General features: G+C 42.5%; 2 protein-coding genes across 2 annotated transcripts in view; one reads left to right on the forward strand and one right to left on the reverse strand.

The window, feature by feature from the left end:
* The window catches only part of LOC111958400 (uncharacterized), a 345,226-nt gene that overhangs the window by 159,922 nt on the left and 173,170 nt on the right, over nucleotides 1-12,134 (reverse strand). The window lies entirely within an intron of this gene.
* Nucleotides 1-12,134, forward strand: part of LOC111958443 (uncharacterized) — a 126,857-nt gene that overhangs the window by 75,033 nt on the left and 39,690 nt on the right. The window contains exons 23-24 of the mRNA XM_023979702.2: nucleotides 2,032-2,307; nucleotides 2,674-3,840. Of these exons, the coding sequence (XP_023835470.2) occupies nucleotides 2,032-2,307; nucleotides 2,674-3,840 (1,443 nt within the window). The remainder of the gene's footprint in view (nucleotides 1-2,031; nucleotides 2,308-2,673; nucleotides 3,841-12,134) is intronic.

Genomic DNA, 12,134 nt, shown 5'->3' on the forward strand with positions numbered 1-12,134 from the left:
ACACGGCCCGCTACCAAAACCTGTGGGCTCTCCTTAACCGCGGCCAACATGAGTAAAACATTTAAACGTGTTAACCCTCGCAAGGCTGCCGGCCCAGACGGAATCCCTAGCCGCGTCGACAGAGCATGCGCAGACCAGCTGGCTGGTGTGTTTACGGACATATTCAATCAATTCCTATCCCAGTCTCCTGTTCCCACATGCTTCAAGAGGGCCACCATTGTTCCTGTTCCCAAGAAAGCTAAGGTAACTGAGCTAAACGACTATTGCCTCGTAGCACTCACTTCCGTCATCATGAAGTGCTTTGAGAGACTAGTCAAGGATCATATCACCTCCACCCTACCTGACATCCTAGACCCACTCCAAACTCCAATTTGCTTACCGCCCCAATAGGTCCACAGACGACGCAATCGCAATCACACTGCACACTGCCCTAACCCATCTGGACAAGATGAATACCTATGTAAGAATGGTTTTCATCGATTACAGCTCAGCATTTAACACCATAGTACCCTCCAAACTCGTCATTAAGCTCGAGACCCTGGGTCTCGACCCTCGCCCTGAGCAACTGGGTCCTGGACTTTCTGACGGACCGCCCCCAGGTGGTGAGGGTAGGAAACAGCATCTCCAAACCCGCTGATCCTCAACACTGGGGCCCAACAAGGGTGTGTTCTCAGCCCTCTCCTGTACTCTCTGTTCACCCATGACTGCGTGGCTATGCACGCCTCCACCTCAATCATCAAGTTTGCAGACAACACTACAGTGGTAGGCTTGATTACCAATGACGAGACGGCCTACAAGGAGGAGGTGAGGGCCCTCGGAGTGTGGTGTCAGGAAAATAACCTCACACTCAATGTCAACAAAACAAAGGAGATGATCGTGGACTTCAGGAAACAGCAGAGGGAGCACCCCCTTATCCACATCGACGGGACAGTAGTGGAGAAGGTGGAAAGTTTTAACAGCACCTCTTCGACCTCAGGAGGCTGAAGAAATTTGGCTTGTCACCAAAAACACTCACAAACTTTTACAGATGCACAATCGAGAGCATCCTGTCGGGCTGTATCACAGCCTGTTATGGCAACTGCACCGCCCTCAACCACAAGGTTCTCCAGAGGGTGGTGCGGTCTGCACAACGCATCACCGGGGGCAAACTACCTGCCCTCCAGGACACCTACAGCACCTGATGTCACAGGAAGGCCAAAAAGATCATCAAGGACATCAACCACCCGAGCCACTGCCTGTTCCCCCCGCTACCATCCAGAAGGCGAGGTCAGTACAGGTGCATCAAAGCTGGGACTGATAGACTGAAAAACAGCTTCTATCTAAAGGCCATCAGACTGTTAAACAGCCACCACAAACATTTAGTGGCCGCTGCCAACATACTGATTCAAATCCCTAGCCACCTTAATAATACAAAATTGGATGTAATAAATGTATCACTAGTCACTTTAAACAATGCCACTTTATATAATGTTTACATACCCTACATTACTCATCTCATATGTATATACTGTACTCTATACCATCTACTGCATCTTGCCTATGCCGCACGGCCATCGCTCATCCATATACTTATATGTACATATTCTTATTCATTCCTTTACACGTGTGTGTATAAGGTAGTTGTTGTGAAATTGTTAGATTACTTGTTAGATATTTCTGCACAGTTGGAACTAGAAGCACAAGCATTTCGTTACTCGCATTAACATCTGCTAACCATGTGTATGTGACCAATAAAATTTGATTTGACTTTGAGGAATATAAAACATATTTTGATTTGTTGACCACTTTAGTTACTACATGATTGCATATGTTATTTAATTTCATAGTTGATGTCTTCACTATTATTCTACAATGTAGAAAAAAGTAAAAATAAAAACCCTTGAATGAGTAGGTGTGTCCAAACTTTTGACTGGTACTGTACATGCAAAACACAGGCAAATAATGTTTTTTGACTTCACACAAGGTTTAAAATCCTATTATAATCCAAAGGTAGTGTGAAATACATTTACACGTTTCTCATGAATGTATGTTTTTTTTGTGTTTTCAGAGAACTCCCCCGTGTTCAGTAATCAAATTGCACGCATTGCCCTTGTGTGGCAATGTTTGCAAACACAGAAAGATGTCTATACCACCGTAGTTAACCTAACAACCGCTTTTCACCCAATCACTCTCTCAGGTGAAGGACATCTCATTGGAGGCCACAGGAGCTTTGTGAAGCCAGCAGGACACAATATGTGGAATGATGACCAACCAATTACTGTTGATGAGGCGAGTGGATCCTCAACCCAGCACGTTGTCGTGATAGAGGTTAGTGCAGGGCTCTCCAACCCTGTTCCTGGAGGGCTACTGTCCTGTAGGTTTTCACTCCAACCCCAATCTAGTGCACCTGATTCTAATAATTAGCTGGTTGATAAACTGAATCAGGTTACTTACAACTGGGGTTGAAGTGAAAACTTACAGAAGGGTATCTCTCCAGGGACATGGTTGGAGAGCCCTGGCTTAGTTGTAATAGTGTTGCATTACAAATTACAGTTACTTTGTAAATCAAATGTGGCCCATTTATTTCGGAAAGGCACCCTTCAGCCATTCACATGTACATTTGCCATAAGGGAGCTTGTGAGACGATTCCAATTCTACTCATGTACTGGTAATAACCTCGCCTCTTCTTGTCAGTCTGCAGATGCAAGTCCTGGGTTCAAGCTAGAGAGGTCTGAAGGAGACGAGGACCCACGGCACAGCAGAAACTTTCAGACTGGAGTCGAGGACCCTACCACCACCCCAGCGCAGCCCAGGACCCGACGCAGCATCACGGAGGTCAGTGGAACGCTGAACGCCGTCCTCAAGTCAAAGACAGACACCAAGACGTTAACTGTAACACACAGTCTCTTACACACAGGACCTGACCAAATATCAGATCCAGGTCTGGGGAGACTGGGCTGTCCTCCTGCTCCCGGCTCAGACTATTTACCAGTATTTCATCAGAGCCAGAGGCCTGTTCATTCCCGTGGAGATGGGGATGGTGACAAGTTAGACACTGGTAGTGATGAGCCTGCTTGTTCTTACACCACAGAGAAGGACCCTGGCAACATGCCCCTGGGTTTAGAGACACAGACTGATCTGTCTATAGGGGCCTGGAATCAGTACAGTAGTACTGTATACTCTGAAGGGTACTTAGATAAGAAAGGGGAGGGGCTTGTCATAAATGAAGTGACTGTGAAATTGGAAGGCGACGTTCCTTCCACATGGAATGCAGATAATCACCTAGGAGAAGGACACTCGCAGGGCAGAGATTTTTTAGACTACAGGGAAAGCTTAGAGACAAATCCAAATGTTGCGACCCACTCCCCTTTACACACACTCAGTGATCGAGACCCCGTGTCCACGTCGATGGGATCTTCAGATTCACACGGCCATGTCTTTTTCGATCAGGTATTGAACTCAAACAACAGGGCTAAAGCCCAGGGTCGGGGAGGGGGAGCCACATCAGGCAATAGTAAAGAGAAACGGTTCCTCTGCATGTTCTGTAACAAAGGCTTCAGCTGCCCCCAGAAGGTGGAGATCCACCAAAGGGTCCACACAGGGGAGAAACCATTCAGCTGCACCCAGTGCCACATGCGCTTCACCGAGGCTGGCACCCTGAAGCGGCACCAGAGGGTCCACACAGGGGAGAAACCTTACAGCTGCCCCCAGTGCGAGAAGAGGTTCTCCCGCCAGGACAAACTGAAGAGGCATCTGAAGGTCCACACGGGAGAGAGGCCGTTCGCCTGTACGCACTGCGGGAAGAGGTTCTCAGAGAGGAGCTACCTCAGAATACATCAGGAGAAAACCCATTCCACTCTATAACATAGAAAGTAACCATTCCATTTGATAGCTTCTGACGTTTAGCTCAAAACCTGCATTAAAGAGTGTTGGAAGTGCAAGGCATTGTTCCACATTGTGGAATATACACTGAGTGTATAAAACATTAGAAACACCTGCTCTTTCCATGAAATACACTGACCAGGTGAATCCAGGTGAAAGCTATGATCCCTTATTGATGTAACCTGTTAAATTCACTTCAATCAGTATAGATGAAGGGAAGGAGACAGATTAAAGAAGGATTGTTAAGCCTTGAGACATGGATTGTGTATGTGTGCCATTCAGAGGGTGAATGGGCAAGACAAAATACTGAAGTGCCTTTGAACGGGGGGGGGGGGGTGTATGGTAGTAGGTGCCAGGCGCACCAGCTTGTCAAGAACTGCAACGCTCAACAGTTTCCCGTGTGTTTTAAGAATGGTCCACCACCGAAATGGCATCCAGCCAACTTGAACCAACTGTGGGAAGCCTTCGAGTCAGTATGGGCCAGCATCCCTGTTGAACGCTTTCGACACCTTGTAGAGTCCATGCCCCAATGAATTGAGGCTGTTCTGAGGGCCAAAGGAGGTGCAACTCCATATTAGGAAGGTCAAATCAAATTGTATTTGTCACATGCGCCGAATACAACAGGTAGACCTTACAGTGAAATGCTTACTCACGAGCCCTTAACCAAAAATGCCGTTTTAAGAAAAATAAGTGTTAAGTAGTAAAATAACAGTAGTGAGGCTATATACAGGAGGTACCGGTACAGAGTCAGGAGTCTTGTGACTTGGGGGTAGAAGCTGGTAAGAAGCCTTTTGGACCTAGACTTGGTGCTCCGGTACCGCTTGCCGTGCGGTAGCAGAGAGAACAGAAGGTGTTCCTAATGTTTTGTACACTCACTGTATAAGACATGTATACGCCTAAAAAGTATTTAACGTATTGTTTGTACTGTGTAGGCTTCCATTGAACTACTTAATTTTTCCCCCCAATATTATTTTAATGTGAAAATGAATGAAGTTCATGCAGCTCTGTAGTTGAGACGTGTGTGGTTTTCATATGGTGTATTAACTTGTTTATGTTTAATAAACACAAAATGGGACTTTTTAGTCTAAGACTTTTGTTGAGATTCTCTTTCGTATACATCACATCTGATCTCACCCTATTCTGCATAAACCCAACAGCACTTTATAACCAATATACACTTAATAAATATCTACACATATCCATACACTAACAAACACGTACTGTACACCAAAATAGTTTAATCATGTTTGTCTGACTTTTATTTTTTATTGTGTTTTTGGCTTTAATATTGCGGATAGATTGAAGCTTACATCAACGTAATTGTCTGCATAATTTCCAATCCCCCATATTTTTTGGGCAAATATATACGTTTAAAACATATATTTTTATTATACCCTACCACCCCTAATTGGAGAAAACTAATACACAATAACACATGCTTCTACTTCCAGCTTATACGTACTATATACATTTTACAGACACAATCTATTTTTACAATAGTTATATTTTGTTTGTTTTTAGTCCTGGCCTAACTCTATTTCTGATGTCCATCCAGTTTGATTTCTATTTGCCATATATTTGTAACTGTGCTATTTCACAAAAGTTCTCAACCTATATACATTTTACTACCGTATGTTTTTACATTTTATCTTGTTATTAGTTCCACCCTTCAGCTCCATTCAACCCCTCCCATTTTTCAGCCATTCCTGGACCTGTGACCAAAAACAGGCTACATATGGACAGTACCAAAATAAATGATCTAATGACTGCCTCCTCGCAGCAAAATCTGCAGAGCTGGGAAGGTTGTATTCCCCATATAAAATTATATTGGTTGCAATAATTTTGTATAATTTAAATTCAAAATTTGAATACGGCGTCGTTTTGCATGTCAATTCATTAACCATGTGCCATGGAATCGGTACCTTGAAAATCTCTCCCCAACTATTTTGCCATTTATATGGCACAGCTGTCAATTTTTTGGTCCTTAAATGAAACTGGTATATATTTTTATATATCACAATTTTCTTTAACCAATTTTGGTCTTTAATGCAGGACCGACAGATAAGTTCCTTACTTTTTCCCTCTTCCACTTGCCTCTTCCATTGTTTGTCTGACTTAACTTATCATTGCTGACTTATTTTTTACCCACATATTTAGGTCCACCATGATGGGTTTAACAACAATGAAGTCATTCTGTAACTACAGCATAGGACTCAAATGTAGTGGGGATAGGTAACACGCATACTTGCTCAAAATACGTATCAGCCAATTAAAACCATTGATGTACTTGCACGTAACATAACGCTGAATTGTAGCTGAGGTGCGTTCAGTTCGCTTGAACGTTGGAACGGTTTGTACTGAACGACACGTTTCCCCAAAACATTCTTGTACGTTCTTTAACAGACTTTGGTGGGTGTGGCTTGAAGCAATGAGTGACTTATATAAAGGGCAGTGGCCATGCTGACGGCGTTCCCCAACCCAACCCCGTTTTATAACTGGTCGTTCAGTACAGCATAGTTTCCGTTCAACTGTACGTTCCAGAATGTAAAAACGTAGTAAATGCAGCCCCGGTCCCATCAGATAACATGGCACACATTAGCCCTATGCTTATCTCACCAGGTGGCAGTGATATATCCTGTAACAAATTCTTCATAAGATCTTTAAAGATCTTATACCTTATATCCCCCAACCAATATTATTTCTTAAAATAGGTCAACCTTGGCCACTAAAAGGATATTATAAACCTACAAATTCAAGGTTTGCTTTTGTTCCGTTGGTCTGTAACAAAATGTTCTGTGCCAATATTGCATTGATGCATCCTTGACTAGACTACTAGCTACTACTGTTAGACATTTTCAAATGTTTTTATATATGACAAAATCACACGTTTTTGTTTCTGTTTCACACACATCCATGTGCTTTTATGGAACAAATAGAAATAAGGTCAGTTTATCGTACATCATAAGAAAAAACAAGAGCCTTATGGATTTGTCTAGTAGCAGTCATGTAGGCTACCATTATCACCATCACTTCTAGGCAGCACACTCTGCTAAAGCGGTCGACTCGAAATCTATAGTGCACTTTAACCATGAGCCCCTCACGCATCAAGATGTTTTGTGAGGAAAAAAATGTTCACTGCTGGTCCTTGATGCTCGATTCAAAACACATGTGACTAAGTGGGTGACTAGAATAATGCATAGCATATCAAATGTTGTGGGCAGCTCCAGTCCTCGAGGGCCTGTTTGGTGTCACACGTTTTCGCCATCCCTCGCAAACACAGCTGATTAATCAAATTGCATTCTAAACTGAAGATCATGATTAGGTGATTATTGGAGTCAGGTGTGTTAGCTGGGGCTGGGGCATAACTGTGACCCCAATCAGGCCCTCGAGGACTGGAATTGCCCACCCCTGTTGTAGGCCTTCATGTAAGTGTTGCCTACATAGGAATACAGCCTACACTAATGTGTCCTCGCCAGGAGAGGGCGTAATCACTCTGGGTAAGCTCCACTAGGCTTTAACCTCACCGCACTGGAAGTCGAGGTTACAGTTAATGGGGTTCATCATAAATGTAGGTGTACCATGCAAAGTTCCATATGCATTAGTAGGTTATAGCATAAGGAGGACACTATCTGATGTGAATTAATGTAGGCTATAGCTCTACTATTGATTGGACTGGGTGTCTGGGTGAGCCTTTTCTTGTTTGCTTATGGCCCTATACACTAGCATCTGTTTGTGGTGGTAAATAAATGGCTATGACAATTATGGATGATAACTCTTGGTAAATATACTGAACAAAATTATAAATGCCACATGCAACAATTTCATAGATTTGACTGAGTTACAGTTCATATAAGGAAATCAGTCAATCAAAATAAATTCATTAGGCACTAATCTACGGTTTTCACATGACTGGGAATACAGATATGCATCTGTTGGTCAAATACATAAAAAAAAAAAATGGGACTCACAATGGGCCTCAGGATCTCGTCACAGTATCTCTGTGCATTCAAATTGCCATTAATAAAATGCAATTGTGTTTGTTGTTCGTACCTTATGCCTGCCCATACCATAACCCCTCCGCCACCATGTGGCACTCGGTTCACAATGTTGACATCAGTAAACCGCTTGCACATATGACGCCATACACGTGGGTAGAGAAATTAACATAAAATTCTCTGGCAACAGTTCTGGTGGAAATTACTGCAGTCAACATGTGTTGTGTGACAAAACTGCACATTTTAGAGTGTCCTTTTATTATCCCCAGCACAAGGTGCATCTGTGTAATATATCATGCTGTTTATTCAGCGTCTTGATATGCAATACCTAACAGCTGGATGGATTATCTTGGCAAATAAGAAATGCTCACTAACAGGGATGTAAACAAACTTGTGCACATTTGAGAGAAATACGCTTTTTTTATGGAACATTACTGGGATCTTTTATTTCAGCTCATGAAACATTTGACCAACACTTTACATGTTCAATCAATCAAATGTATTTATTAAGCCCTTTTTACATCAGCCAATGGCATAAAGTGCTGTACAGAAACCCAGCCTAAAACCTCAAACAGCAAGCAATGCATATGTAGAAGCACGGTAGCTAGGAAAAACTCCCTAGAAAGGCCGGATCTTAGGAAGAAACCTAGAGGCAACATTCTCTGAGGTCAGTCCTCTTCTGGCTGTGCCGTGTGGAGATTAAAACAGAACATGGCCAAGATGATGTTCAAACGTTCATAGATGACCAGCAGGGTCAGATAATAATAATCACAGTGGTTGTAGAGGGTGCAACAGGTCAGCACCCCAGGAGTAAATGTCAGTTGGCTTTTTATAGCCGATCATTCAGAGTTAGAGACAGCAGGTGCGGTGGAGAGAGAGAGTCCAAAACAGCAGGTCCGGAACAAGGTAGCACGTCCAGTGAACAGGTCAGGGTTCCATATCCGCAGGCAGAACAGTTGAAACTGGAGCAGCAGCATGACCAGGTGGACTGGGGACAGCAAGTAAAGGAGTCATCAGGCCAGGTAGTCCTGAGTCATGGTCCTAGGGCTCAGGTCCTCTGAGAGGAGTGAGAAAGAATAGATGGAGCGTACTTAAATTCACACAGGACACCGGGTAAGACAGGAGAAATACTCCAGATATAACAGACTGACCCTAACCCACCGACACACAAACTATTGCAGCATAAATATTGGAGGCTGAGACAGGAGGGGTCATACCCACCGGACAGGGCCAAACAGGCAGGATATAACCCCACCCACTTTGCCAAGGCACAGCCCCCACACCACTAGAGGGATATCTTAAACCACCAACCAACTAGTTTTTTATATTTTCTGGGTCAAGGTTCGGCTTTTTCAAGAGAGGCTTTATTGCTGCCACTTTTAGTGAGTTTGGTACACATCCGGTGGAAATAGAGCCGTTTATTATGTTCAACATAGGAGGGCCAAGCACAGGAAGCAGCTCTTTCAGTAGTTTAGTTGTTATATGGTCCAGTATGCATCTTGAAGGTTCAGAGGCCAATACTATTTTAATTTATGTGTCAAGAGATATACAGTTGAAGTCGGAAGTTTACATACACTAAGGTTGGAGTCATTAAAACTTGTTTTTCAACCACTCCACATATTTCTTGTTAACAAAGTATAGTTTCGGCAAGTCGGTTAGGACATCTCCTTTGTCCATGACAAGTCATTTTTCCAACAATTGTTTACAGACAGATTATATAATTCACTGTATAACAATTCCAGTGGGTCAGAAGTTTACATACACTAAGTTGACTGTGCCTTTAAACAGCTTGTAAAAATACAGAAAATTATGTCATGGCTTTAGAAGCTTCTGATAGAATAATTTGAGTCAATTGGAGGTGTACCTGTGGATGTATTTCAAGGCCTACCTTCAAACTCAGTGCCTCTTTGCTTGACATCATGGGAAAATCAAAAGAAATCAGCCAAGACCTCAGAAATAAATTGTAGACCTCCACAAGTCTGGTTCATCCTTGGGAGCAATTTCCAAATGCATGAAGGTACCACGTTCACCTGTACAAGCAATAGTGCGCAAGTATAAACACCATGGGACCACGCAGCCGTCATACCGCTCAGGAAGGAGAAGCGTTCTGTCTCCTAGAGATGAACGTACTTTGGTGCGAAAAGTGCAAATCAATCCCAGAACAACAGCAAAAGACCTTGTGAAGATACTGGAGGAAACAGGTACAAAAGTATCTATATCCACAGTAAAACAAGTCCTATATCGACATAACCTGAAAGGCCGCTCAGCAAGGCAGAAGCCACTGCTCCAAAACCGCCATAAAAAAGCCAGACTATGGTTTGCAAATGCACATGGGGACAAAGATCTTACTTTTTGGAGAAATGTCCTCTGGTCTGATGAAACAAAAATAGAACTGTTTGGCCATAATGACCATCGTTATGTTTGGAGGAAAAAGGGTGATGCTTGCAAGCCGAAGAACACCATCCCAACCGTGAAGCATGGGGTTGACAGCATCATGTTGTGGGGGTGCTTTGCTGCAGGAGAGACTGGTGCACTTCACAAAATAGATGGCATCATGAGAAAGGAAAATTATGTGGATATATTGAAGCAACATCTCAAGACATCAGTCAGGAAATGGGTCTTCCAAATGGACAATGACCCCAAATATACTTCAAAAGTTGAGCAAAATGGCTTAAGGACAACAAAGTCAAGGTATTGGAGTGGCCATCACAAAGCCCTGACCTCAATCCCATAGAAAATTTGTGGGCAGAACTGAAAAAGCATGTGTGAGCAAAGAGGCCTACAAACCTGACTCAGTTACACCAACTCTGTCAGGAGGAATGGGCCAAAATTCATCCAACCTATTGTGGTGAGCTTGTGGAAGGCTCTCCAAAACGTTTGACCCAAGTTAAACAATTTAAAGGCAATGCTTCCAAATACTAATTCAGTGTATGCAAACTTCTGACCCACAGGGAATGTGATGAAAGAAATAAAAGCTGAAATAAATCATTCTCACTACTATTATTCTGACATTTCACATTCTTAAAATAAAGTGGTGATCCTAACTGACCTAAGACAGGGAATTTTTACTAGGATTAAATGTCAGGAATTGTGAAAAACTGAGTTTAAATGTATTTGGCTAAGGTATATGTAAACTTCTGACATCAACTGTATTGACTCAAGACATTTCAGCTTTTAATGTGTTATTAATTTGTAAAACTTTCAAAAAACATAATTCCACTTTGACATGATGGTGTATTGTGTGAAGGTCAGTGACGACAGAAGTCTCTGTGGAAAAAGTCAAAGGGTGTGAATACTTTCTGAAGGCACTAATGCATAGTTCAGTCCTTTGCTTTTTACTTCAATGCATCTTTTAGATTTATCTGTGGTTCTTAATGTCATTGCTTGCTTTTCCTATTGATAGATATACAGATTGTGTTATTTCATGGTTATAGGGTGATGGATTCTGTTAAAATGTAACATGTTTCAAGTTAAAACTGTAGTTTGTTTGTATCCTGTTTAGTGAATGATTACTGTGACTATTAATGGAGTGAAACTGTGTATATATTAATTTAGAAAGGTTGACCTTATCAGATAAGAGGAAATTGCCTAGGATCAGAGAGAAGGGTCAGGCCAGAACAGAAGGGGGTGTGATTCTGATCTAGCTAAACAAGAGAGGACCATGGACATTCCACAGGGGAAAGGAGGGAAACTCATTGGGGTCATAAAATGTATAGCTGGGGAGGTGACACATACAAGGGAAGAGTATAAAATGTGTTGTGAACTTTCTAAATGTATGCACTCAGCTGACTGTATCCTTGGTATTAAACACTTGAAACTTCTCTTGAGCTATTGGTCTCGATTCCTTATTTCAAAGAGGTTGCAATAGAGTTTTTCTTTTTAACAAGGGACAATGACCAATGTAGCCTATTGGATTATCCTGTTGTCTGGCTGCCCACTCCGGTGGCGCTGAAATTGGCAGTAACATTATCCTTTCATCACACTGACTGGCGGTAGCTTTTTGTCCATGGTCCCAAATCGTGGTTACAATGGTTACGGTGTTGGTGTGTGCTGTTTAAATGAGTGCATCTTGGGCAACCAGTCTTCGTGGGGCTTCTCTTCATCGCGTACTTTCTTGAGTGCAAAATGACAGTTGTTGTGTATATGGCTGCATTTCAGATAGGCCAACCTTTTTGTATGTCGCAGTAGTATAGGAGCAATACCATGTGTAAACAAAAAACAAGTAGGCAAACGTACACTCTTACCATTCATTTGAATTACACAGTCAAAATATGACTA

This window comes from Salvelinus sp. IW2-2015, linkage group LG34 (assembly GCF_002910315.2).
Source record: "Salvelinus sp. IW2-2015 linkage group LG34, ASM291031v2, whole genome shotgun sequence".
Taxonomy (NCBI): Eukaryota; Metazoa; Chordata; class Actinopteri; order Salmoniformes; family Salmonidae; genus Salvelinus; species Salvelinus sp. IW2-2015.